The 25,730-nt window shown below is 41.4% G+C and overlaps 1 protein-coding gene, 1 long non-coding RNA gene and 1 other non-coding gene across 5 annotated transcripts in view; 2 read left to right on the top strand and 1 right to left on the bottom strand.

Annotated features, from left to right (window-relative positions):
* Window positions 1-17,854, bottom strand: part of LOC119804736 — a 35,020-nt gene extending 17,166 nt beyond the window's left edge. Inside the window, exon 1 of the long non-coding RNA XR_005283842.1 lies at window positions 17,787-17,854. This is a non-coding gene — a long non-coding RNA (uncharacterized LOC119804736). The remainder of the gene's footprint in view (window positions 1-17,786) is intronic.
* Window positions 1-25,730, top strand: part of Slc25a14 (solute carrier family 25 member 14) — a 66,870-nt gene that overhangs the window by 6,499 nt on the left and 34,641 nt on the right. Inside the window, exons 1-2 of one of the 3 annotated variants that reach the window (XM_038316369.2) lie at window positions 3,912-3,932; window positions 24,071-24,164. The exons of 1 other annotated variant lie outside the window; for it this stretch is intronic. In XM_038316369.2, the coding sequence (XP_038172297.1) occupies window positions 24,101-24,164 (64 nt within the window). In that variant the 5' untranslated portion in view covers window positions 3,912-3,932; window positions 24,071-24,100. Of the gene's footprint in view, window positions 1-3,911; window positions 3,933-24,070; window positions 24,165-25,730 lie in introns of those variants that run through there. One more of the 3 variants, XM_038316368.2, reaches the window with a different exon arrangement.
* Window positions 3,989-4,103, top strand: LOC119805629. The gene has a single exon (XR_005283945.1). It is a non-coding gene; the product is annotated as a small nucleolar RNA SNORA31 (small nucleolar RNA).

The following is a 25,730-nucleotide window of genomic DNA, read 5'->3' on the forward strand; positions in this document are numbered from 1 at the left end:
CCTGCCTGTTCCATACGCCCCATGGGGGAGTCCTTATTCACGTTTTGGGCTTTGGTCGGCTGTTCTAGAAAGGACGTCCGTTGCTGCACTTGGCTGCTCTAGGGATCAACAGGTCACCAAGTCAACCACTGGACTGAAGGGAAGTATGAAGATTATGAAGCACTTTGGGATTCTGTTGAGGTTTACAGAGAAACAAGAACAAACAGGAGAGGAGAGGATCGGTGGGATTAGGTAGTGTAAAGCACATCTGCTTTGAGAAGGAGGGTACTTCAGCTTCTTCCAAATTGCACATCTGAACTTTAATGTCATGTATAGACTTGCAGATAGCTTTGCTGCCTATGTATAAATAATGCCAATATAATGGAATTTATTTCATTCCAATATGAAGACTATAGGCAAAAAAATTATTACTCAAATCAAATGCTAGAATCTTGATGTAAGTTACTGGTCCTCCAGAATAGAACATAATCATTTTTTTCCAGGTAGTCTTTGTATTTGTTTGTTTGTTTGAGACAAAGTCTCTCTGTACCTCTGACTATTCTGGAACTGGCTATGTAGACCAAGTTGACCTCAAACTCATAGAGATCTGCCTGCCTCTGCCTCCTCAGTGCTGGTTTTCAAAGTAGTTTTAAGAAACAGTATGTTTCTTGATATTTTGGTCCATTATTTGTAGACAACTATTGAAAATATTAATGAAATAAATTGTACAAATAAATAGAAATTTAGATTAATCTTCAAATGTAACCTGTTAGATTGTCCTGTATTCAAACTACTAGGATCTAAAATTGGACAAATCCTATTCCTACAGGAATGCTGTCATTAAAATCACTTTTAAATACTTGACTAATCCACTCCATTTTAAAGCGTTTGTTCTGTTTATGTATTTTGTTTTTCAAATCTTTAAAAATCCATAATTTTAAGAGGCATTCTCCTAATTGTCATCAGAGAACCTTCATTCAGTAGCTGATGGAAACAAATGCAGAGGCCAAAGCCAAGCACTGGGACAAACTCCAGGGATCCTGTTGAAGAGAGGGAGGAAGGATTGTATGAATGAGGGGGAGGCAGGGGCATCACAAGGTAACCCACAGAGACAACTATCCTGGGCTCATAGGAGCCCACATACTCTGGACCCACAACTAGGGAGCCTGCATGGGACTGACCCATGTCATGTGTGTGACCCTCTGCATGTGTGTGACAGTTGTGTAGCTTGGTCTATTTGTGAAACTTCTAGCAGTAGCAGTAGGATCAGGGTTTGTCCCTAACTAACATTTGGCTGGATTTGGGGGACTTCTTCCCATGCTGGTTTGCCTTGCCCAGCCTTAGTACAAGGGGAGGAGCTTAGTCCTACCTCAATTTGACATGCCATGCTTTGTTGACACTCATGGGAGGCCTGCACTTTCTGAATAGACACAGAGGAGGAGTAGATGGGGAGGGGGGAGGGAACAGAAGAAGAGGGGAACGGCAGATGGGGATGAAAAACAAATGAAATAAAAATTAATTAATAAAAAAAGTTCCAGAAGCAAAGACCATTGAAAAACAAAAACCACAAGGAGCATGAGAAAAATCGAGTGGAGACAACTTTATAAAGTGTTCCGCAAAATATCTGAACTTTCAGGCTAGGGAGTGGGCTTACCATTATGGTACACAAGTATGAGAACCCAAGTTCAGATGCCCTGTACCACATAAAAGCTGGCTAATGCCTACATCTACAACCTCAGAGTTGAGTTGGGGTTATGTGTTGTGGAAGGCAGGTTCCTGGAGCTCACTGGCTAGCCAGCCTAACCAGTGAAGGAGCTCAGGTTCAGTGAGATACCCTGTCTCAAACAAAGGAGGAGGGTAATAGGTGAAAACATGCAACGGCCTCTGGTCTCCATATGCACAGGTACACATACTGGCACACACACACACATACACACACACACACACTATCTGGATTATACTAAACAATCTGTATATGTTCATTTCCTTTTACTTATGGTTCCAAGAAAAGTTACAGGTCAATTTTGTTATTAGGATATTTTTTTTTTTTTAAATCTTGGATGCTGGTGTAGTGAGACTGCTCAGTGGGTAAAATCACTTGTCCACAAACTGGACTGCCTGAGTTCAATCCCTGTATCCCACACAGTGGAAAGAAGAACTGACTCGGGGCTGGAGAGATGCTCAGAGGTTAAGAGCATTGCCTGATCTTCCAAAGGTCCTGAGTTCAATTCCCAGCAACCACATGGTGGCTCCCAACCATCTATAATGGGGTCTGGTGCCCTGTTTCTGGCCTGCAGGCATACAGACAGACAGAAATTGTATACATAATAAACAAATAAATACTTTAAAAAAGAAAGAACTGACTCCTAACCCCCCACTCTCTGCAAATAATAAATAACTAAATGTAAGAAAAATTTAAGTGTAAATCTTTTTTAAAAGATTTATTTATTGTGCTGTATGAGTTTTTATGCATCCCAGAAGAGGGGCATCAGATTCGACATAGATGGTTGTGACCCACTATGTGGTTGTTGGGAATTGAACTCAGGACCTCTGGAAGAGAAATCAGTGCTTTTAACTTCTGAATCATCTCTCCAGCCCCTAAAAATGTAATGCCTGAATTTTTCCTGGATCCTGTTTTTAAGTGCTTGGAGGATGTTTGAACAAGATGAAAGACTTCTTAGACTTTGCAAGGTGAAGGAGTCCTGAAAATTGAACCAGATCCTTGCTTGAGTTTTATGAAAAGTTCTCATTCTGGCAAGGGGGAGCAGGTAGGATAACTGCAGATTTTTACCTCTCCCTCCACTCCTCCAAGTTCAAACACCCAGTCTCATCCACATCTCTGTAATTGAACACCTGATGAAGCCTTCCCCCCCCCACCTCTCATATCAGAAGACCTCCCATGCTCATGGATCAATATGATTAATATAGTAAAAATGGCCATCCTACAGAAAGCTTTCTGAAAATTCAATACAATCCCCAATTCCGATCAAAATTCAAACACAATTATTCACAGCTCTTGAAAGGACACTTTTCAGTTTCATATGGAAACACACATGCACACACAAAACTAAGGATGGCTAAAGAAATCTTGAATAATAAAATTGCTGGAGGTATCACCATCCCTTGTTTCAAGTTATACTACAAAGCTATGGTAATAAAATCGGAATGGTATTAGCATAAACCAGAAATATTGATCACTGAAATGTAATTGAACCCAGCCATAAATCAACAACACCCATGGACACCTGAATTTTTATAAAGCCAGAAATACACACTAAAAAACAGACAGCATCTTCAACAAATGGTGCTGGTCAATTCTGGACACCCGCATGTAGAAGAATCCAAATAGATCCATACTTTATCAACCATTGCACAAAACCCAAGTCTAAATGGATCAAAGATCTTAACATAAAACCAGACATACTGAACGTGATAGAAGAGAAAGTGAGACTAGCCTTGAATGCATTGGCACAGGAAAAGGACTTTCTGAAGAAGAATACTGTTAGCACCAGCACTAAGGTCAGCAATTAATAAATGGGACCTAATGAAACTGAGAAGGGACACCATCTTTCTAAAAAGAGGCAGCCTACAGAATGGGAAAATATTTTTTACCACTACAAACCTGATAGAGAGTAATATCCAAAATATATAAATAACCCAAAAAAACTAGATATCAAGAAAATAGTATACCCAATTAAAAATGAGGTACAGATATAAACAGAGAATTCTCATAGAAGAATCTCAAATGGCTAAGAAACATTTAAAGAAATATTCATCATCTTTAACCATCAGGTGATGGGGAAGCTCTGTTAACCAATCACCTTTAAGAAATTGAGCCTAGTTAAGGCGTGGCTACCTGGAGGCCAGGAAGAAAACTGGACGGACCAGGTGCAAGCTCTTTCTGGGAGATTCACACTGGACACAGAGGAACTCGGACTTCCCATTCTTGTGGCGTGAGTTTCCCTTTATAACAATTAGAAATATAATTGTTTATCTTTAAGCTGGCTTGGTTATTTCCAGAATTGAGCTAAATTCAACAATCAGGGAAATGCAAATCAAAACCACTTTGAGCGCGCTTCCTGTCTGTCTCTGTGGCAGTCCAGATTGAATTGGAGAGTACATGTAAAAAAAAAAAAAAAGAATAAAAAAAACTACTTTGAGATTTCATCTTACACCTGTCAGAATGACTAAGGTCAATTATCAAGTGACAGCTCATTCTGGCAAAGATGTTGAGTGAGGGGAACACTCTTCTGTCACTGGTAGGAATGCAGACTTGTACAGCCACTACAAAAATCAGTGTGGTGGTTCCTTAGGAAGATAGGAACCAATTCAGCTATTCCACTTTGGGAATATACACAAAGGATGCTTCATCCTACCACAGAGATACTTGCTCAATGTTCATGCTGCTCTAGTCATAATACCCGAAATTGGAGACAACTTGTATGTCCCTCAACAGAAGAATGGATAGAGAAAATGTGGTATGTCTACAAAATTAATCAAACATTTAAAAATGAAATTATTAGGTAAATTGATCTACTAGAAAAAATGTCATCCTGAGTGAGGTACCCAGACTCAGAAGATAAATATGGTATGTATTAACTTACATGGAGGGTATAAATTGCAAGTCAATGATAACCAAGCTCTGTAGAACCACAGAAGTTAGGTATAGACTAGAGTAAGGAACTATAGGAAATAGATAGATCTTCCTAGGAAGGGATAGTTATGGATGTAGGGGATGGGCTTTGGAATGGGAGGATCAAGTTGGGAGGGGGAGAAGCAGGGGAGATGAGGGAAAGAATACTAGAGGATGCAGCTAAAATGAAGGATCATTTGAAGGGTAATATGGAAACCTAATACAGTAGAAGCTTCCTAAAATATGTACTTATATGAAGAGGCAATCTAAATGAAATCACCAAATAATAGATGAGACAGAGTCTCAACTAGATCTCTTTTGGAATCAAATGAAGTTTCCAGTACTGGGATTGGGTTACAATTAATTGAGTTGTTGGCCAAAGGGGTCCCATAGGGATCCTCAACAACCCAGGCTGTTGCCAAGACTATAGGTTGTTTTCCAGAAACTGACAGCAAGTCTCCATTGCTGAAGACAACATCTACACAACTTTTTGAACATGGAGAAGATGAGCTTGTGCCTCATAGAGCCTTCACCCCTATGTGCTAGTGTTTCATACACAAAGGTACTCTGCAAGCTCTCAAAAGAGAAACACCACCACCAACCTAGCCACAAGCCCTTTGATATACAATGGTGTCCCGTCTCTAAAATGTGCTAGTGCAACGTTGGCCCAAAGCTGTGAGAGTAACCACACAATTCCTTATTTGACTAAAGGACCATTCCATGAGATGGAATCCATACCTGACACAGATCGAAGCAGAGGGGAACAAATACAGAGGCCCACAGCCAGATATTATGCAGAGAGTGAGAGACCTTAGAACACCAACCCTAAATAAGATGTCTCCATCAAATCCCTTCCCTCAGGGCTCAGGGAACCCTGTGAAAGATAAAGCAGAAAGAGTGTAAGGGTCGGAGAGAATAGAAGACACCAAGAAAACAAGACCCTCTAAATCAACACGACCAAAGCTCATATGAACTCACAGAGACTGAAGCAGAATGTATAGGGCTTGCATGGGCCTGCACCAGGTCCTCTGTTAAATATTATAGCTTCTGGTTTAGTGTTTTTATGGACTCCTGGGTGTGCAAAGGAATGGGTATCTGTTTCTTATGCCTTCTCTTTTGTTCTTTCCTTCTGTTTATTTTGTCCAATTCCTATGTGTTAGTTTTTGTTTTATCTCATTGCATTATTACAATATATCCCCTTAGAAGCCTGTTTGTTTTCTAATGAGAGACAAAAGGGAGGGGAAGTTGGGAGGAACTGGGAGTAGAGAGAGGGGAAGCCACAATCTGGATATATTACGTGAGAAAAAAATCTATTTTTAAATAAAAGAAGGAGAGAGAGAGAACACTAAGATGGAGGACACCAAGAAAACAAGGCCCTCTAAATCTCCATGATCAAAGCTCATATGAACTCACAGAGACTGAAGCAACAAACTCTAACCCTAACCCTGTGCTGGCAGGGTTCTGCACGGGACAGGTCTATACCAGGTCCTCTGTTATTTATGAGAGCTGATGTGGGAGTTGAATATAACATATTATCCTTAATTGGAAGCTATGATAGTTCAAGGAAACACATGTAAAAGCTGGAGAACTCAGAATGTCTCTGTTAGTAGTGTCATAACACATAAATGTCTTGCCTTTTAACTAACATGCCAAGTTTCATAAATGTTAGCAATTAGGGGTAGTTTGGAGAAGCTGATGAGAGCAGAATCTTTATAACTTCTCTGTAAACCCAAATTGTTCTAGATTCTTTTTCTAGACAGGATTTTTCTGGGTAACAGGCTTGGCTGTCCTTGAACTCGATTTATAGACCAGGCTGGCCTCGAACTCACAGAGATCCACCTGCCTCTGCCTCATGAGTGCTGGGACTAAAGGCATGTGCCACCATGCCCTCCTCCAAATTATTCTAAAATAAAACATTTTCCCGCCCTGTCCCTTCCCAGCTTGCACCCAGAATCCGCCCCCCCTCCCCCTTCCTCATCCTCCCGTCTTTGGGGCCACAAAATCCCACAGCTCAGCCTGTTTGGGCTCTGGGGACCCGGAATTGAGTGCACCCAGGCCGGTGGGAGGTCCCCTCCTTCATTTGACTGCCCGGAGCAAGGTAGGCCTTTGTCTGAGAGCTGCTTGGCCTGCAAGGGGACCTCACAGTCTGCAGAAGGATCCATCATTCTTTGGGGTGAGTGAGGAGTGAGTGCCCGAACCGCGGCAGCTGCCTGGAGAGGGACCACCGACTCTCCACAACTCCCCCTGCCACCAGCACACTTCCTGCTCTTCCTGCAGGGGTTATTCTCCCCGGATACTGCCTCTCTCTTCCTGTCCCTTCCCAGCTTGCACCCAGAATCCTCCCCCCCTCCCCCTGCCTCATCCTCCCGTCTTTGGGGCCACAAAATCCCACAGCTCAGCCTGTTTGGGCTCTGGGGACCTGGAATTGAGTGCACCCAGGCCGGTGGGAGGTCCCCTCCTTCATTTGACTGCCCGGAGCAAGGTAGGCCTTTGTCTGAGAGCTGCTTGGCCTGCAAGGGGACCTGAAAGTCTGCAGGAGGATCCATCGTTCTTTGGGGTGAGTGAGGAGTGAGTGCCCGAACCGCGGCAGCTGCCCGGAGAGGGACCACCGACTCTCCACAACTCCCCCTGCCACCAGCACACTTCCTGCTCTTCCTGCAGGGGTTATTCTCCCCGGATACTGCCTCTCTCTCCCTGTCCCTTCCCAGCTTGCACCCAGAATCCTCCCCCCCTCCCCCTTCCTCATCCTCCCGTCTTTGGGGCCACAAAATCCCACAGCTCAGCCTGTTTGGGCTCTGGGGACCCGGAATTGAGTGCCACCCAGGCCGGTGGGAGGTCCCCTCCTTCATTTGACTGCCCGGAGCAAGGTAGGCCTTTGTCTGAGAGCTGCTTGGCCTGCAAGGGGACCTCACAGTCTGCAGAAGGATCCATCATTCTTTGGGGTGAGTGAGGAGTGAGTGCCCGAACCGCGGCAGCTGCCCGGAGAGGGACCACCGACTCTCCACAACTCCCCCTGCCACCAGCACACTTCCTGCTCTTCCTGCAGGGGTTATTCTCCCCGGATACTGCCTCTCTCTTCCTGTCCCTTCCCAGCTTGCACCCAGAATCCTCCCCCCCTCCCCCTGCCTCATCCTCCCGTCTTTGGGGCCACAAAATCCCACAGCTCAGCCTGTTTGGGCTCTGGGGACCTGGAATTGAGTGCACCCAGGCCGATGGGAGGTCCCCTCCTTCATTTGACTGCCCGGAGCAAGGTAGGCCTTTGTCTGAGAGCTGCTTGGCCTGCAAGGGGACCTGAAAGTCTGCAGGAGGATCCATCGTTCTTTGGGGAGGATCCATCATTCTTTGAGGACACCAAACACCTCCGCGCTCCTTTTGAAGGAAGAGATGGGCAGGCGCCAATGCAGGAGCTCCTCCAACAACATGAAAGGCAACATGACATCACCACAAGCCAGACATCCCGAAACAACAAGAATTGAACACCCTACCCCAGAAGATATAGAAGAAACTGACATTAAACAGTACTTTATAAAAATAATAGAGGACCTTAAACAGGAGGTAAAAAACTGCCATAAAGAAATGGAGATGACAAACAAAAAGGTAGACGAAATAAATAAATCTCTCAAAGATACCCAAGAAAAACAAGAAAAACAAGAAAAAGCAATCAAACAGGTAAGGGAAACAGTACAAGACCTGATAAATGAAATGGAGGTATTGAAGAAAACACAATCTGAGGGACGACTGGAAATGGAAACTCTGAGTAAACGAACAGAAACTTCAGAGACAAGTATTTCCAACCGAATACAAGAGATGGAAGAAAGAATCTCGGACTCTGAAGATACTATAGAGGAAATAAACTCACAGATTAAAGAACTAAACAAATCTAACAAATTCTTAACACAAAACATTCAGGAAATCTGGGACACCATGAAAAGACCAAACCTAAGAATAATTGGGGTAGAAGAAGGAGAAGAATTACAACTCAAAGGCCCAGAAAACATATTCAACAAAATTATAGAAGAAAACTTCCCCAACCTAAAGAAGGATGTTCCTATGAAGGTACAAGAAGCCTACAGAACACCAAATAGACTGGATCAAAAGAAAGCATCCCCATGCCATATAATAATCAAAACACAAAACATACAGAATAAAGAACAGATATTAAGAGCTGCAAAGGAAAAAGGTCAAGTAACATATAAAGGGAAACCTATCAGAATTACACCTGATTTCTCAATGGAAACCATGAAAGCCAGAAGAGCTTGGATAGATGTGCTACAGACACTTAGGGAACATGGATGCAAGCCTAGACTATTATACCCAGCAAAGCTTGCATTCACCATTGATGGAGAAAACAAGATATTCCAGGACAAAAACAGATTTAAACAATACGCAGCCACAAATCCAGCCTTGCAGAAAGTAATAGAAGGAAAATCACAAACCAAGGAGTCCAACAACGCCGACAATAACTCAGGCATCTAGCGACCCTTCACCAGCACAACTAGAAGAAGGGAAACACACAAACTCTACTACTAAAAATGACTGAAGTTAACAACCACTGGTCATTAATATCACTTAATATCAATGGACTCAATTCACCTATAAAAAGGCACAGGCTAAGAGACTGGATACGAAAACAGAATCCAACATTTTGCTGTTTACAAGAAACACACCTCAACCACAAAGACAGGCACCTACTCAGAGTAAAGGGTTGGGAAAAGGTTTATCAAGCAAATGGCCCTAAGAAACAAGCGGGTGTGGCCATACTAATTTCCAACAAAGTTGACTTCAAACTAAAATCAATCAGAAGAGATGGAAAGGGACACTTTATACTCATAACAGGAAAAATCCTTCAGAATGAAGTCTCAATCCTGAATATCTATGCCCCTAATATAAAAGCTCCCACTTATGTAAAAGAAACACTTCTAGAACTCAAGGCAGCCATCAAACCACACACACTAATAGTTGGAGACTTCAACACTCCTCTCTCACCAATGGACAGGTCAATCAGACAGAAACCTAACAGAGAATTGAAAGACTTAATGGAGGTAATGAACCAAATGGACTTAACAGACATCTATAGAACATTCCACCCAAATAGGAAAGAATATACCTTCTTCTCTGCGGCTCATGGAACCTTTTCGAAAATTGACCATATACTTGGTAACAAAGCAAACTTCCACAGTTACAAAAAAATATTAGTAACCACCTGTGTCTTATCGGATCACCATGGATTAAAATTAGAATTCAACAACAATGCTACCCCCAGAAGGCCCACAAACTCATGGAAACTGAACAGTCAACTACTGACCCACACCTGGGTCAAGGAAGAAATAAAGAAAGAAATTAAAGTCTTTCTTGAATTTAATGAAAACAAAGACACAACATACTCAAACCTATGGGACACAATGAAAGCAGTGCTAAGAGGAAAGTTCATAGCACTAAGTGCCCACTTAAGAAAACGGAGAAAGCACTCATTGGTGACTTAACAGCACACCTGAAAGCTCTGGAAAAAAAAGAAGCAGACTCACCTAGGAGAAGTAGAAGACTGGAAATAATCAAACTGAGGGCAGAAATCAACAAAATAGAAACACAGAAAACAATCCAAAGAATCAATGAAACAAGAAGCTGGTTCTTGGAGAAAATCAACAAGATTGACAAACCCTTAGCCAAACTAATCAAACGGCAGAGGGAGAACACGCAAATTAACAAGATCAGAAATGAAAAGGGGGACATAACCACAGACACAGAGGAAATTCAGAAAATCATTAGATCTTACTACAAAAGCCTGTATGCCACAAAATTGGAAAATGTAAAAGAAATGGACAGTTTTTTAGATAAATACCATATACCAAAGTTAAACCAGGACCAGGTAAATGCTCTAAATCGTCCTGTTAGTCGCGAAGAATTAGAAACTGTTATCAGAAACCTCCCTACCAAAAAGAGCCCAGGACCAGATGGTTTCAATGCGGAATTCTACCAGAACTTCCAAGAAGACCTAATACCTATACTCCTTAAGGTATTTCATAATATAGAAACACAAGAGTCACTGCCAAATTCCTTCTATGAAGCTACAGTTACCCTGATACCTAAACCACACAAAGACTCAACCAAGAAAGAGAATTACAGGCCAATCTCACTCATGAACATGGACGCAAAAATTCTCAATAAAATACTGGCAAACCGAATCCAAGAACACATTAGAAAAATTATCCATTACGATCAAGTAGGCTTCATCCCAGAGATGCAGGGCTGGTTCAACATACGAAAATCTATTAATGTAATCCATCATATAAACAAACTGAAGGAAAAAAACCATATGGTCATCTCATTAGATGCTGAAAAAGCATTTGACAAAATTCAGCACCCTTTTATGATAAAGGTCTTGGAGAGATTAGGGATACAAGGGTCATTCCTAAATATAATAAAAGCTATTTACAGCAAGCCGACAGCTAACATCAAATTAAACGGAGAGAAACTCAAGGCTATCCCACTAAATTCAGGAACACGACAAGGCTGTCCACTCTCTCCTTATCTCTTCAATATAGTGCTTGAAGTTCTAGCAATAGCAATAAGACAACATAAGGGAATCAAGGGGATTCAATTTGGAAAGGAAGAAGTTAAACTTTCATTATTTGCAGATGATATGATAGTATACATAAGCGACCCCAAAAACTCCACCAAAGAACTCCTACAGCTGATAAACTCCTTCAGTAACGTGGCAGGATACAAGATCAACTCCAAAAAATCAGTCGCCCTCCTATACACAAAGGATAAGGAAGCAGAGAGGGAAATCAGAGAAGTATCACCTTTCACAATAGCCACAAATAGCATAAGATATCTGGGAGTATCGCTAACCAAGGAAGTGAAGGATTTATTTGACAAGAACTTTAAGTCTTTGAAGAAAGAAATTGAAGAGGATACCAGAAAATGGAAGGATCTCCCCTGCTCGTGGATTGGGAGGATCAACATAGTAAAAATGGCAATTCTACCAAAAGCAATCTATAGATTCAATGCAATCCCAATCAAGGTCCCATTAAAATTCTTCACAGAGATTGAGAGGACAATAATCAACTTTATATGGAAAAACAAGAAACCCAGGATAGCCAAAAAAATCTTATACAATAAAGGTACTTCTGGAGGCATTACCATCCCTGACTTCAAACTCTATTACAGAGCTACAAGTATTGAAAACGGCTTGGTATTGGCATAAGAACAGAGAAGTTGACCAATGGAATCGTATAGAAGACCCGGATCTTAAACCACAAACCTATGAACACCTGATTTTTGATAAAGGAGCCAAAAGTACACAATGGAAAAAAGAGGGCATCTTCAACAAATGGTGCTGGCATAACTGGATGTCAACCTGTAGAAGAATGAAAGTAGATCCATATCTATCACCATGCACAAAACTCAAGTCCAAATGGATTAAAGACCTCAATATTAATTTGAACACATTGAGATTGATAGAGGAGAAAGTGGGAAGTACTCTACAACAAATGGGCACAGGGAACCGTTTCCTATGCATAACCCCAGCTGCACAGACTTTAAGGGCAACATTGAATAAATGGGACCTCCTGAAGCTGAGCAGCTTCTGTAAAGCAAAGGACATTGTCACTAAGACACAAAGGCAGCCTACTGACTGGGAAAAGATCTTCACCAACCCTGCAACTGACAAAGGTCTGATCTCTAAAATATATAAGGAACTCAAGAGACTAGACGGTAAAATGCCAATTAACCCAATTAAAAAATGGGGCGATGAACTGAACAGAGAATTCTCAACAGAAGAAGTTCGAATCGCCAAAAGACACTTAAGGTCATGCTCAACCTCCCTAGCTATCAGGGAAATGCAAATCAAAACAACTTTGAGATATCATCTTACACCTGTCAGATTGGCTAAAATCCAAAACACCAATAATAACCTTTGCTGGAGAGGTTGTGGGGTAAGGGGCACACTCATCCATTGCTGGTGGGAATGCAAACTTGTGCAACCACTTTGGAAAGCAGTGTGGCGGTTTCTCAGGAAATTCGGGATCAACCTACCCCAGGACCCAGCAATTCCACTATTGGGAATCTACCCAAGAGATGCCCAATCATACAACAAAAGCATATGCTCATCTATGTTCATAGCAGCATTATTTGTAATAGCCAGATCCTGGAGACAGCCTAGATGCCCTTCAGTGGAAGAATGGATGAAGAAACTGTGGAATATATACATGCTAGAATACTACTCAGCGGTAAAAAACAATGACATCTTGAATTTTGCAGGCAAATGGATGGAAATAGAAAACACTATTCTGAGTGAGGTAACCCAGACCCATAAAGATGAACATGGGATGTACTCACTCATATTCGGTTTCTAGCCATGATTAAAGGACATCGAGCCTATAAGTTTGGGATCCTTGAGAAGATAATAAGAAGGTGAACTCCCAAAAAAGATATAGTAATCCTCCTGGATATTGGAAGTAGACACGATCGCCAGGCAAAATTGGGAACTTGAGGGTTGGGCAAGACTGGGCCAAGGGAAGATGGGGAGAGAAAAGTGTGAAGGGGAGAGCGGGGGGAGCTCGGAGGAATGGGGTGCTTGGGATATAGGAAGGGTGGATATGAGAGCAGGGAAGCATATATCTGAATTTAAGGAGCTACCTGAGGGTTGTCAAGAGACTTGACCCTAGAGGGGTTCCCAGGTTTCCAGGGAGACGCCCCCAGTTAGTTCCTTGGGCAGCTGAGGAGAGGGAGCCTGAAAAGGCCAGTTCCTATAGCCATACTGATGAATTTCTTGCATATCACCATAGAACCTCCACCTGACGATAGATGAAGAAAATGACAGAGCCCCACCTTGGAGCACCGGACTGAGCTCCCAAGGTCCTGATGAGGAGCAGAAGGAGAGAGAACATGAGAAAGAAAGTCAGGACCGTGAGGGAACCTCCAGCTGGCGACAGATGGGGAAGGTGACTGAGCCCCACATTGGAGCACTGGACTGAGCTCCCAAGGTCCCGATGAGGAGCAGAAGGAGCGAGAACATGAGGGAGAAAGTCAGGAACGAGAGGGGTGCGTTCACTCATGGAGACGGTGGGACAGAACTAATGGGAGATCACCAACTCCAGTTGGAATGGGACTGATGGATCATGCGACCAAACCCGTCTCTCTGAGTGTGGCCAACAGCGGGGGCTGACTGAGAAGCAAAGGACAATGGCTCTGGGCTCTGATTGTTCTTCATGGACGGGCTCTGTGGGAGCCTTCTCAGCTTGGTCGATCACCTTCCTGGACCTGGGGGGAGTTGGGAGGACCTTGGTCTTAGCATAGAGTGGGGAACCCTGATGGCTCCTTGGCCTTGAGAGGGAGGGAGGGGAGGTATGGGTGGAGGGGAGGGGAGGGAAGGGGGAGAAGGAGGGGAGAGAAAGGGGAGAAGGAGGGGAGGGAGGGGGGAGGAGGAGGGAAGGAGATGGAAATTTTTAAATATAAAAAAAAATAAACCATGAGAAAAAAAAAAAAGATTTCTAACGAGAGTTTCCAGCCAATCTTTATCAAAGTATTAAAAACTAATCAAAGATACAGTAAAAAAAAAAAAAAAAAAAAAAAAAAAAAAAAAAAAAAAAACATTTTCCCAAAAAAAAAAAAAAAAAAAGATAAAAAATTTTAATTTTTATGAAAAGTTCTATTTTTTCCCATAAAACAATAAGTAACAACCACAAAAGATAAGGAGCCAAAATTAGCCCCTACCTCATAATGCTCTTTAAATATGATATAGTTCTGGGCTTATGAAGAATATTCAATAAAAGATTGATAAATGTTTTTGTCATAATTTCAAACCACTTAAGGGTAGTATAGGCCTCAGGTATGAATTGGATGTGTGCAAGCAGAGGTGAAAGCAGTCTTCTTAAGGTTTCATATACAAACTACTCGCATAGGCATCCTGCAAAATGCTGATTCTGTTTTAAATAGAACTTGGCTGGAGTCCGACTATCAGAATTTCTTACCAGCTCCAAGTGTTCCTAATATTGTTAGTTGGTCTTGGTTGAGTAGCAGGGATCTAGCTGCTCCGCTGAGGGCTTTCTGGAGAAGGCATGTGACAATGCATCTAACAGAGCAATGAGTCAGATCCCTGTCTCCTTGCGTGGTGACCACCTACCACATGTGGCTGCCGAGCAGTTGAAAAAGTGCGTTGTCTGAATCTGAGGAGTAATGCAAGTATAAAATACACAGCGATTTTGGCCCCAAATAGATGAAATTGTCTTATTGGTAGTTTCTACTGACTATAATATGAAATGGGAGTTTTTCGAATATATTGGGTTAGGTTGGAGCTCAGTGGAAGCGCACTTGTCTGGCATGCGTGCATGAGGTCCTAGGTTGACCCTCTAAGCATAGGAAAAAATAGAAAAAGAAAGATTTAGAACCTCCCATGAATCTAAGGAAATTGGCTAGTATCTCGAAGTTGACACAATCTTAAACAATTTCTTTTTTTCTTTCCTTGTTGCCAAGAACTCAATGCTGATAGGAAGGGTAAATGGAGAGGGAGAGAGTGGCTCTTAGGAGCAGCAAGAGATTTTTTTATACCAGGCTCTATAAAACTTCCAAGTTACGTTAGAATAAAATTCATGATTCTGTCCTCTTAAATAGCTTATATAATTAGATAGATAAGAACTTAAATATAACCCAAGACAGAATATGTATTCTCAAAAACTGGTCTTTATGGGAGAGACTAGATAATTGAAGGTAATTTATAAGGGAAATGTACAACTTTGATAAGGGGGATTAGATTTTTGTGTTACAGCACTAAAGAATGTTAAAACTAAAATAATGCAACCAAACTGCAAATATGTTAGTGTGGTGTATACTTATGTTCCTAAATTGCTATATTTTTTTTGCTCACGTGTAGAATTTTAAACATGAGTCATTTAAAAACAATGAATGCTTTAAAAATTTACCTAGTTGATAACTAGATTAACTGTTGGAAGTAGTGACTGAGTGGGAAAATACAGTTTTGTACAAAAGCTATGATAGTGATTTGCCCAAGGGGCAGGCCATAATTCTACAAGTTTCAGTGAACTGGATGTGAAATGCAAACCCAGGCCATAGCTTGTTGGGGAAGGCTGCTCTTTCATTTCCCGGCCGTCCAGATTCGAAATAATCACACAGGAACTATATTATTTGCAATACTGTTTGGTCAATAGCTTACACATATTTCTGGGTAATTCTTATATCCTAAACTAACGCATCTCCATTAATGTGCGCATCACCACAAGGCCGTGGCCTACCGGCAGTTTTGGCAGGATCCAGCGGAGGCCTCTGTTCCAGCGGCTGCTACATGGCTTCTCTTTGACTCTGCCTACTCTCTCTATATTTATCTCCTCCAACCTGGCTATATTCTGTTAAGCCATTGGCTGAAAGCAGCTTCTTTATTAACCAATAAAAGCAACACATATACAGAAGGACTTCCCACATCAATAGCAGCACATATACTATGCTGAAGAGAGTCCAAACCTTCCAAGTTATAAGGACTCTACATACAGGATTTTACCCATTTGTCTAAAAGGGTATTGCTCTGCTGTTGTCTAAAATGAAAAAATTCACATTTTAAAATAAAAATATTTATTTTATGTGTATAGGTGTTTTGTTTGCATGTATTTCTGCACACCACTTGTGTGCGTGGTGTCAGTGGATGCCACTGAATCCCTTGGGACTGTAGTTACAGGGGACTTTTGAGCCTTGGGAACTGAGTGTTGGGAATTGAACTCCTGTCCTCTAAGAAAAGCAGCTTGTGCTCTTAACTGCTGAGACATCTCTTCTGCCTCCTAGAATTCGCATTTTGGAATGCATGCAGGTGTTTCTTATCTTTAGAGTAATGAAGTTTCTGACATTTACGAAGGCATTCGATTTATTTTTTATTTTTTGAGATAGGGTTTCTCTATAGCTTTGGAGCCTTGCTGGAACTTGCTCTGTAGACCAAGCAAGCCTCGAATTCACAGAGATCCACCTGTCTCAGCCTCCCAAGTGCTGGGATTAAAGGTGTGTGCCACCACTGATCGCCTAACGAAGACATTCTTAGAGTTGCACGCTTGGGCACTCAAGTCAAGTTGAACATTTGGGCACTGAAGTCAGTCTCAAGTTGAAATCCGAATTCTGCCAGTTATGGCATAACTCCGCTTCACTTTTATGACCTAATTTTTCTTAGTTATTAGGAGGTGAAAATAACTGTATCAACCTTGTAAGGCAGTTTCAAGCAAAAGAGCTCTTAGCATCACGTTTGGCACATGGTTAAGTGCTCCATAATATCATCTATTATATCATGAGTGCTGCCTGAAGAAATTTTAAAAAAGGAGATGTGAACGAGATGAGGAAGATTCTTTTGGAATAAATGAATTCAAAACATTACCTTATTCAGCAAATAATCTCAGGACTGTGTGCCTTGAACTCACTGATTTACACTTATGTAAATAAAAAACACTATTATTAACACTCGTGTGATTGTGGAAACTGTGATATAGTGAAAAAATTGGGGGTAGCCTTAATCTATTAATTTAGCTAATGGATTTACCCAGAAGTTTCTGGTTTTCTCTTCCAGTGGCCGTGGGAACTGGGGTCTGAAGCTGGTGGTCAAGCTTTTCCAGCCAATTGTGAGGTGCGGATTAGCTGGTACTCTCCCATTATTCTCTTCAGATTCGTTCGCTTTAACTTTTCATGGTCCCCTTTCTGTTCCCAACTTGTTCCGAAGTTTCTGTCTCTAGGCTAGTAATTTTTCAGCGACTGCTGCTGACAATCAGTGGGTGAGGCTTATTTGCTTCTCTCATCTTTATTTTTTTCTTTCTGAGCCCAGGTTCAGTGTCTAAATATCGCTCACGTCCGAGTTCTCATTCTCCCAATCTTAAAAAATTATTTATGTACGTATTTACTTACTCTTCTCTCATATACTACATCCCCATAGCAATTTGCCCCTCCCTCCTCTGCTCCCAGTCTCTCGCCCGGTAGGAAAAGGGTCCCAAAAGCAGGCAAAAGAAATTCTCCCACTTCCATCTTAAATCCTTTGCTCCACCTCCCTCTATGCGATGCACCTCCTACCGCCTGAGTTTTTGAGGCTTGGAGGACCATCTGCTCCGGTAAACTCCGGGTGGGTGACAAGGCATCTCCTCTGCCCTCCCTGGAGAGCACATTTGCTGCAGAAGCGGCCCCATTCTCTCACCTTAGCTCCCCCTCCGGAAAGGCAGGTTGCTGGCTACTGACCCTTTTGCACAGCCTTCTGGAGTCCGGCCTTTTGACCCTAATGGTTTCCTTTCATTCGCGCCTTCCTTTTCGGGCTAGGAGGGGGCGGAGTTAGGATGGCTGCGCCACTGTTGCCGAGGAGATGCCTTGTTACTTCCGTTCGTTTCAATGCTTCCGGGTTGGCGCTGCGGAGGCGTTTCCTACCGTGGGAGCCTCTGCTTCCCAGTCGTCTGATGAGCTTGAGCAGGTGAGGGGGAGCTCCTGGACTTCCAGGTTGGGGAGCAGGGTTGGGCTGCGGCAGGCCACGCGGGCCGGGCTGGCCTGGTACTCGGCCTGGGAGGGGCTTAACGGTCCTTTGATCTCTCTCTCCCCTCAGCTGAGTCCTTTCCCTGTCTTTCACTCTTCTGGCACCGGTGGCTTTACTTCTTCGATTGAACCCTGCTTCCTCGACCCCCCTGGGAGGCTGCCTCCTTCAGGCGCCTCCCTTCTCTCTACGAACTCGCTCTGACAGCTGAGGAACTGGCAAGATCCTGCTACCCAGAGGGTGAATGGGTATCTTTCCCGGAATAATCCTAATTTTTCTAAGGGTGAAGTTTGCAACGGCGGCTGTGATTGCAAGCGGAGTAAGCAAACATCTCCATTGTATCAGTGTGAGGGATGCTGTTGAGAGATGCTCCCCATCTCTTTCTATCCCCCTGTCACTCCTGAGGTTGAGGCATTGAAGGCATCTATTAAAATGCAGTTCAGTTACTTGATTGGGATCACAGCTATTATCAACATGAATTTTGTTTCTCAGACAATAATAAGCAGGGACATTTATAGTTTTCTACCAGTGCTTCCTTGCCCAGCCCCTAGAGATACTTAGAGTAAACGTTAACTCTTTCCTCCTCTTCATTTATATCATGAAACGTCTTTTGTCTCCATTTCAACAGATTAACCCCAATGCTAACAAGTATTCTTTTCTGCCTACTTCACACCCTCCTAAGCTATTTCCCTCCCTCTTCTGTTTGCAATCCACTGTGCTTGTAGTCCCCAGTAGCTAATTAAAATAGGGCATTACCTTAATTCACTTCCCTATTAATAGAACTAGTCTTCCTCCAACATCTTATTTTCAAGCCTCTCAGTAGAATCTACTTTCACCTGTTCATCCAATACGCATATTGTGTATTCTGCTTGGGTCCTTGATTTCTGTCTCAGTACAAACTACACCGGTGCCTACCTCCACACGCTTGTGTATGTTTGCACATTTGTCTTTATATACCCTGCTCACCCTTCTCAGATATTTGCTACTCCCCAGATTCACTCTGCTCACTGTTGAGACCCAATTTAAGTTCTCTCACTTCCAACAGCTTTTCCAATTTATTCAAACACATGCCTATTGTTTTCTTTTCCATGCTTCCCTGCTTTATAGATTTCTATGCAGTGTAATACTTAATTTGTCTCTAACAATTTTTCTCTAGCAAAAATATTTAATTTGTTCCACCAGATGATTGTCCAGGGAAGATAAGTGGAATGGCAAATAGTGTCTATGTTAGAATATATTTCTGTGAATTTTTTTTTTGGAGACAGGGTCTCACTATATAGACCAGGCTGGCCGGGCGGTGGTGGCGCACGCCTTTAATCCCAGCACTCGGGAGGCAGAGGCAGGCGGATCTCTGTGAGTTCGAGACCAGCCTGGTCTACAAGAGCTAGTTCCAGGACAGGCTCCAAAGCCACAGAGAAACCCTGTCTCGAAAAACCAAAAAACAAACAAACAAAAAAAAATAGACCAGGCTGGCGTCAGATGCACAAAGATCCACCTGCTTCTGCCTCTCAGGTGCTGGGTTTAAAGACATGCATCACCACACCAGGCTGTGATTTTTAAAAGTTTGACAATTATATTCATAGACAATTTCGGGTTTGAGTATTTAGTATACCTTTAACACATAGCTTTAGGTTCCCTATTGCTATCTTGCAAACATGAACATGTCTAATACCCACTCTTTCTTAAAGGAGAAAAGAAACCTACTCTTTCAAGAACGTCACCCAGAATTTCCTGAACAGACTTTGAAATAAGTGTAGGGGCTATATTCTAAGAATAGATGCACAAATTCTGAAGACAAATTTTATTGGCCTTTTTAAATAATAAAATATTTAAGGTACTGTATTGCTACTTAGATATTATTTCTGTCCTTTCACCCCAAACTGAGGTTAGCCTCCACAAGTCAAAATAACTTTATGAGGAGTTGGGATATGAATTGCTTTACAAAGCAATCCTCTTCATCAAAAGCAAGAGACAAATGTTTATAGTTAGAGAATCTGGGAATCAGGAGAGTATTGTATAAGATATGTGGTATTGTCCAGGTCCAGCAAATTACTTTTGTGACTTGCTCTATAACTGTTTATATACAGGCTGCATATGCAAGACACTCAACTCTTTGACGTTTGTCCTCATTCTGTACAAGTTTTTATGAGGTTTATAAAATGCTTTGTAAAATATGGTGTCATCTTTTAGGGAATGTTCCCTATTTAAAAGAAGAGAAGAGACCAGACAAGTAGAGAATATACTTCACCCTAGTCATCATTTTATGCCTGAATTTAAGATGTTGAATAAACAAATTTCTCAAAAAAATCACATAGTTGAACAATAATAGGTGAGACATAACTTGCATACATATATATAACTGTATATATATATATACATACATACATACATACATACATACAGCTTTATGTAAAAGACTCTGGTATTTGCTGGACCTTTAATGTTTCAGTTGTATGATGAGCCTCTCTGAAAAGAAACAGAGGTTTTTCAGCTATAGTAGCTGAAGTAAAACATATAGAATGAAGAAAATGATCAGGACTATTTAGCCTTAGAAAAGAAAAATGTAGGAACATGAAAGCTTCCTTTAAATATTTAAGGACTCCTTTGTGAAAACATAAATTTGTTCAATGTGCCTCCAAGTTGTTCTAGTGTGAGGAAGGGCTGTATAAAGTCTAATCAAAGGAGATACAAAATTTCTTTCATGACTTTGATTTCTGACATTGGAGCAAAAGATTTTACTATCAGATGTGACTGGGGAGGTGGTAAAGTGACATTGTTGGTTTTGGTTAGTCTTCTCCAGGTTTCTATAATTTTATCGACTAATGAAATTGAAATGAAAATGTGGTGGAGGCGGAGACAGATAAAGATGACTATGCTTCTTTTGCCAAATAAAGACACTAAGTATTATCAACTTCCTACTACTATTATTATTTTATATAAGAGAGGCGATTTGCCAGTGCTGTAGGGATAAACAATATGATTTAATAGTCATTTAAATGACATACGTTTAACTGAAAAAAGAAAGCAGCCCTAGGTTTTGTTTTGTTTTCCTATCGCCTCTGAATTGTGGAAACTTCATTGGGAACCTCTGGACTACCTGACGTAAGATCCAGTGACTGGCCTTTCTGTTTCCTAGTTTGACTCTGGCCCAACTTTTAGTGATTTGTTATTGCCCCTGAGTCCTGAGCACATTTTCCATTAAGAGACTGAGTAGAGGGCTAGAGAGAAGACCTAGCTGTTCAGAGCAGTAGCTGCTCTGCCAGAGGATCCAGGTTCAAGTCCCAACACCCACATGGCAGCTCATAACTACCTGTAACCAGTTCCAGGGATTCAAACATCCTCTTCTGGCCTTTGTGGACATCAGGCATGCATGTCGTACAGAGGTATACATGTAAGCAAACTCTCTCTCTCTCTCTCTCTCTCTCTCTCTCTCTCTCTCTCTCTCTCTCTCTCTCTCTCTCTCTCACACACACACACACACACACAAACACACACACACACACACACAATAATGCTAAAAAACTAAATATTTTTTGAAACATTGACTAGTACGTACTAAAGATGTGGTAGAATTTTTTTTCCTGTACTGAGAAAGGGTGCGTGAAGTTGTAAATGGAAAGTCTGGGGGAGAAGCACAGCAGACATTTCAAATATCAAAAGCTATTTAGGGAAATCTCTAAATTTGACACCAGAGAGTGATTTTTTTTCTCTTCCTTTTTGTGTGTTCTTTTGGAGACAGGGTCTTATGTAGCTGAGGCTGGTCTCAAACTCCCTATGAAGGAAAGGATGACTGTGAATTACTGATCCTCCTGACCCCACTTTCTAGGTGCTGGATTTATAAGCATGGGCCACCACATCTGATTTAAAGGTTTTTTTTTTTTTTTGGAAATTCAGGAGGCATGCCATACTCCTATTTTTCCTATCAACTCCTACTTTGCTCTTTAGAGTTCTAATGAACATTCCTCCAATAGGGGTATCTCTCACATATGATATATATATATATATATGTGAGATATATATATATATATATATATATATATATATATATATATATATACACACACTATGTTTGAAAGGAAGATTCCACAATTATTTTTGTAGTATAACTAAGACATTTATCTACATACTTGCTAGCCGCTCTGGAAAATTGCTCTTTGCTTTGTTTCAGAGAATTACTTTTGTAAAAAATAAATCCAAACCCTGTTTCCTCTAAGAACAGATGGTGGCTCAATGGTACTAACCCAAACTGGCAAGGGGAAGATGGACAGCAAATGCTGTCTATGAAAATGTATTTATTTTATTTATTTAATAATATAGTATTTATTTTATTTATTTAATAAATACATGTATTAAAATGTGTAGTAATAACTATCTAACTTATTAAGCAAATTTCAGGGATTTTTCTAGGTGTTAAAAATGTGTTACTTATATACAATACAACAACCCTATAATATGTTTTTATTATTATTGTTTTCATAAAATGGAGGCAGAGACAGATTGAATAACTTTCCCACAAACAACTAGTAAGTGATGGTCAAGATGTGAATCTGGAGCCACGATTCAATGTTAGATGATCTGATTTCAGGGTGTTCCTTTTTGACTGTAAACCCCTTTGAAATCAGAAGTGTGTGTGTGTGTGTGTGTGTGTGTATCGAAGCTCTGAAAAAGAAGGAAATAGTTCAAAGAAATCTGAGATTCTTTTAAGAAAAAGTAGTGTTTTCAAGAGGATCAGGATTTAGCAGGTGATGCCTACAGCAGTAGTTCTTTCATAAAGCATCAGTATTCTTTGAGACCTTGCAGATTCTCGGGGCAAGACTTAAAACAATCAGAAACTCTGAGAAAGAGGCTCTGCAGTCCATGTTTTAATAACCTTTTAGATGATTCTGTTGCATGCTACAATTTGACAAATATTTGCCTAGATGCTAGAGTTGTGGAAAAACAAATCTAAGAATGAAGGCGCTGAGAGTGGCAGAAAAAAAAATAAAACTGAAGTTTTTTTGGTTTTGTTTTTTGAGACAGGATTTCTCTGTGTAGCCCTGGGTGTCCTGGAACTCACTCTGTCAAACAAACTGACCTCAGACTCAAAGAGATTTGCCTGCCTTTGCCTCTGCCTCCAAGTGCTAGGATTAAAGGCGTGCACCACCACCTCCCTGGCAAAACTGAAGATTTTTAGGATGACAGATCTAAGACTGATTTGATGGGGGGAAAGTAAAAAGGGCTGGGGACAGAAGTACATCGATAAAGAATTAGAACATAAGAAGTATAGTACTAGGATATGTTCTTACAGTTCAGGGGGAAGGGACAGGAGATCACTGGAAGGATATTGTTCAGGGTCAGAAATGGAATATATCCACACCACTGTCATTTCTCCAGGAGCCAGAAGCAAGGTGCATTGCTACTTAGCTCAGCGTGGGTCTCACTGAGTTAGCTGCTTTGGTGTATAGCTAGCTCCGTTCCTAGAACTGAGATGCTAAATTTTCGCGGAGAGCTGAGCAGGCTGAGAATGTTAGGGGGGTAGTGTTGGCAGCTTGTGTTTTGTGCCTGAATCAAGCTAACTGAATACCATGAACTGCTTTTATAAGATGCCTCAGCCTATGTAACTTCAGTTTTAGTTTCCCGGACTCGTGATTGTCTAGATGAATGTCAAAGATGGGTGTTCTGGATGGATGGGCTGAAGCTTCTTGGGGTGGGGAAGAGTGGATGATTGAATTAGAGAGCGTGAAGGGCACATGTTCATTTTTCAGTGACTGTACACTACAGAATGACATTAGAGAAGAAACTCATAAGCATCCAGCCTATGAGGCAGGGCTCTTCGTTTGTCTCATCCCACTTGGTGGTTTTTAGTTTTTCTTCCGTGTTTCTTTGGTTTGCCAGTTGTGTGGATTCAAATCATATACTCAAGCGTTAACCGGTACTTTTCTTCGTTCTTGTGCCCTGTTCTAATTCGTGTTTATTTTTAGCATCAGAAAAGTTCCACTTTAAGCCATGAGATGTCTGGTCTGAACTGGAAACCTTTTGTGTATGGCGGCCTTGCCTCTATTGTTGCCGAGTTCGGTAAGAATCTGAAAAAAAGGATGACAAATATGAGTTTGGGGCCACAGATGGTTATGCATGCTACCAGTTATTTCTGGAGGAAACCAGAGAACAAATCAAAAGAGTGTTATCATCTTTGTGTTAAAAATTGTTGTTGTCTCAGGCGGTGGTAGTGCATGCCTTTAATCCCAGCACTTGGGAGGCAGAAACAGGTCGATCTCAGACTTCGAGGCCAACCTGGTCTGCGGAGTTCCAGTCCAATCAGGACTCTTACTGAGTTCCAGTACAACCAGGACTCCTATACAGAGAAACTCTATCTTGAAAAAACAAAAAATAATATTATTGTTTGCATGGCTATCAAACATTACTGAGAAGGTACTAGTAATGATAAGGTGAATGAGGTTAAGAAGTCAAATTTTGAACTTTTTTTGATAACTTAGTGACTTGTTAATTTTTCCAAGCCAAATATGTGTAATCATAGTGGACTATATATGGCAATGATTTCTGTGTATTCCTGTACTAATGGTCTTACATTTATGCTAAGGCTATAATTTTCTTCTTATCCAGGCTTCTTTTTTGCAAACCTCTCTTTCATTTTAGAAGTAAACAAGATCAAACAAGAGTCATCTCTCTTTTGATTTAAATTTTAAAATATTTTTAGATTGCGACTTTTCATTTTCCAGAGTTTTCTTTTCCCTGAATGATTTCCAAATATCTACAATCCCGCAGTGTTTGCTGCCTTTCTTGGTATATGCTCTGGTCTTGCACTATCCAGATCACCAAAGTTCAGAATTACATATATAAAGACCTTCTTAGTTTTAGATCTTAAAATCTTTCTTAAAATCCATTTTGTTCGTGCAACAACCACTTTTATGTGCTGAGATAAGAAAAGGGAGTTTTGTTTGTGTTTTTTGAAGAATCCGGCTAGGGCTGACAGGATGACTCAGTAGGTAAAGATGCTTGCTGCCAAGCTTGACGGACCTGAATTTGATCCCTGGGACCCATGTGGTTGAAGGACAGAACCAACTCCTGTAGGTTCTCCTCTGACCTCCATGCATGAGCGGTGGCAGATATACCCACACACATACATATACGTGCATAGAAATAAGTAGCACATAATTGAAAAAACTAATAGCTCAAGTACTCTATTGGTATTACTCCTGAACTATCAAAGATACCATGGTAAGTAGAACTAAGTGAGACTTTGCCAATTTCTGTCATAGTATTAGGAAGTCGTAAATCCACACGCTCACACCCTATTGTTACTGCATGTAAGAACATCTGAATCAGCAATCCTGGATGTTCTTGTGCTTGTGACGATGTGAGGAGATTTTATGAGGGAGAGATAAGGAGACTTGAGGTGGGAAAGGGTGGGAGGAAAAGACTAATAAATGCCGTTGGCATTAGTATGTTACAGACAAAGGAAAAGAAGTATCTAAACGCCTTTGCATTTCTGGCAGAAAGAATCAGGTATACTGTATGGTAAGTTGTGCTTCCTAGAGAGCCTAGTGCATTTCACTCCACTTAAGCCTTTACCTTCTGTCAGTGACGGTGTAGTGCAAATCTGAGTGTTATGAATAGGACCCT

Source organism: Arvicola amphibius, chromosome X (genome assembly GCF_903992535.2).
Source record: "Arvicola amphibius chromosome X, mArvAmp1.2, whole genome shotgun sequence".
NCBI classification, from domain to species: domain Eukaryota; kingdom Metazoa; phylum Chordata; class Mammalia; order Rodentia; family Cricetidae; genus Arvicola; species Arvicola amphibius.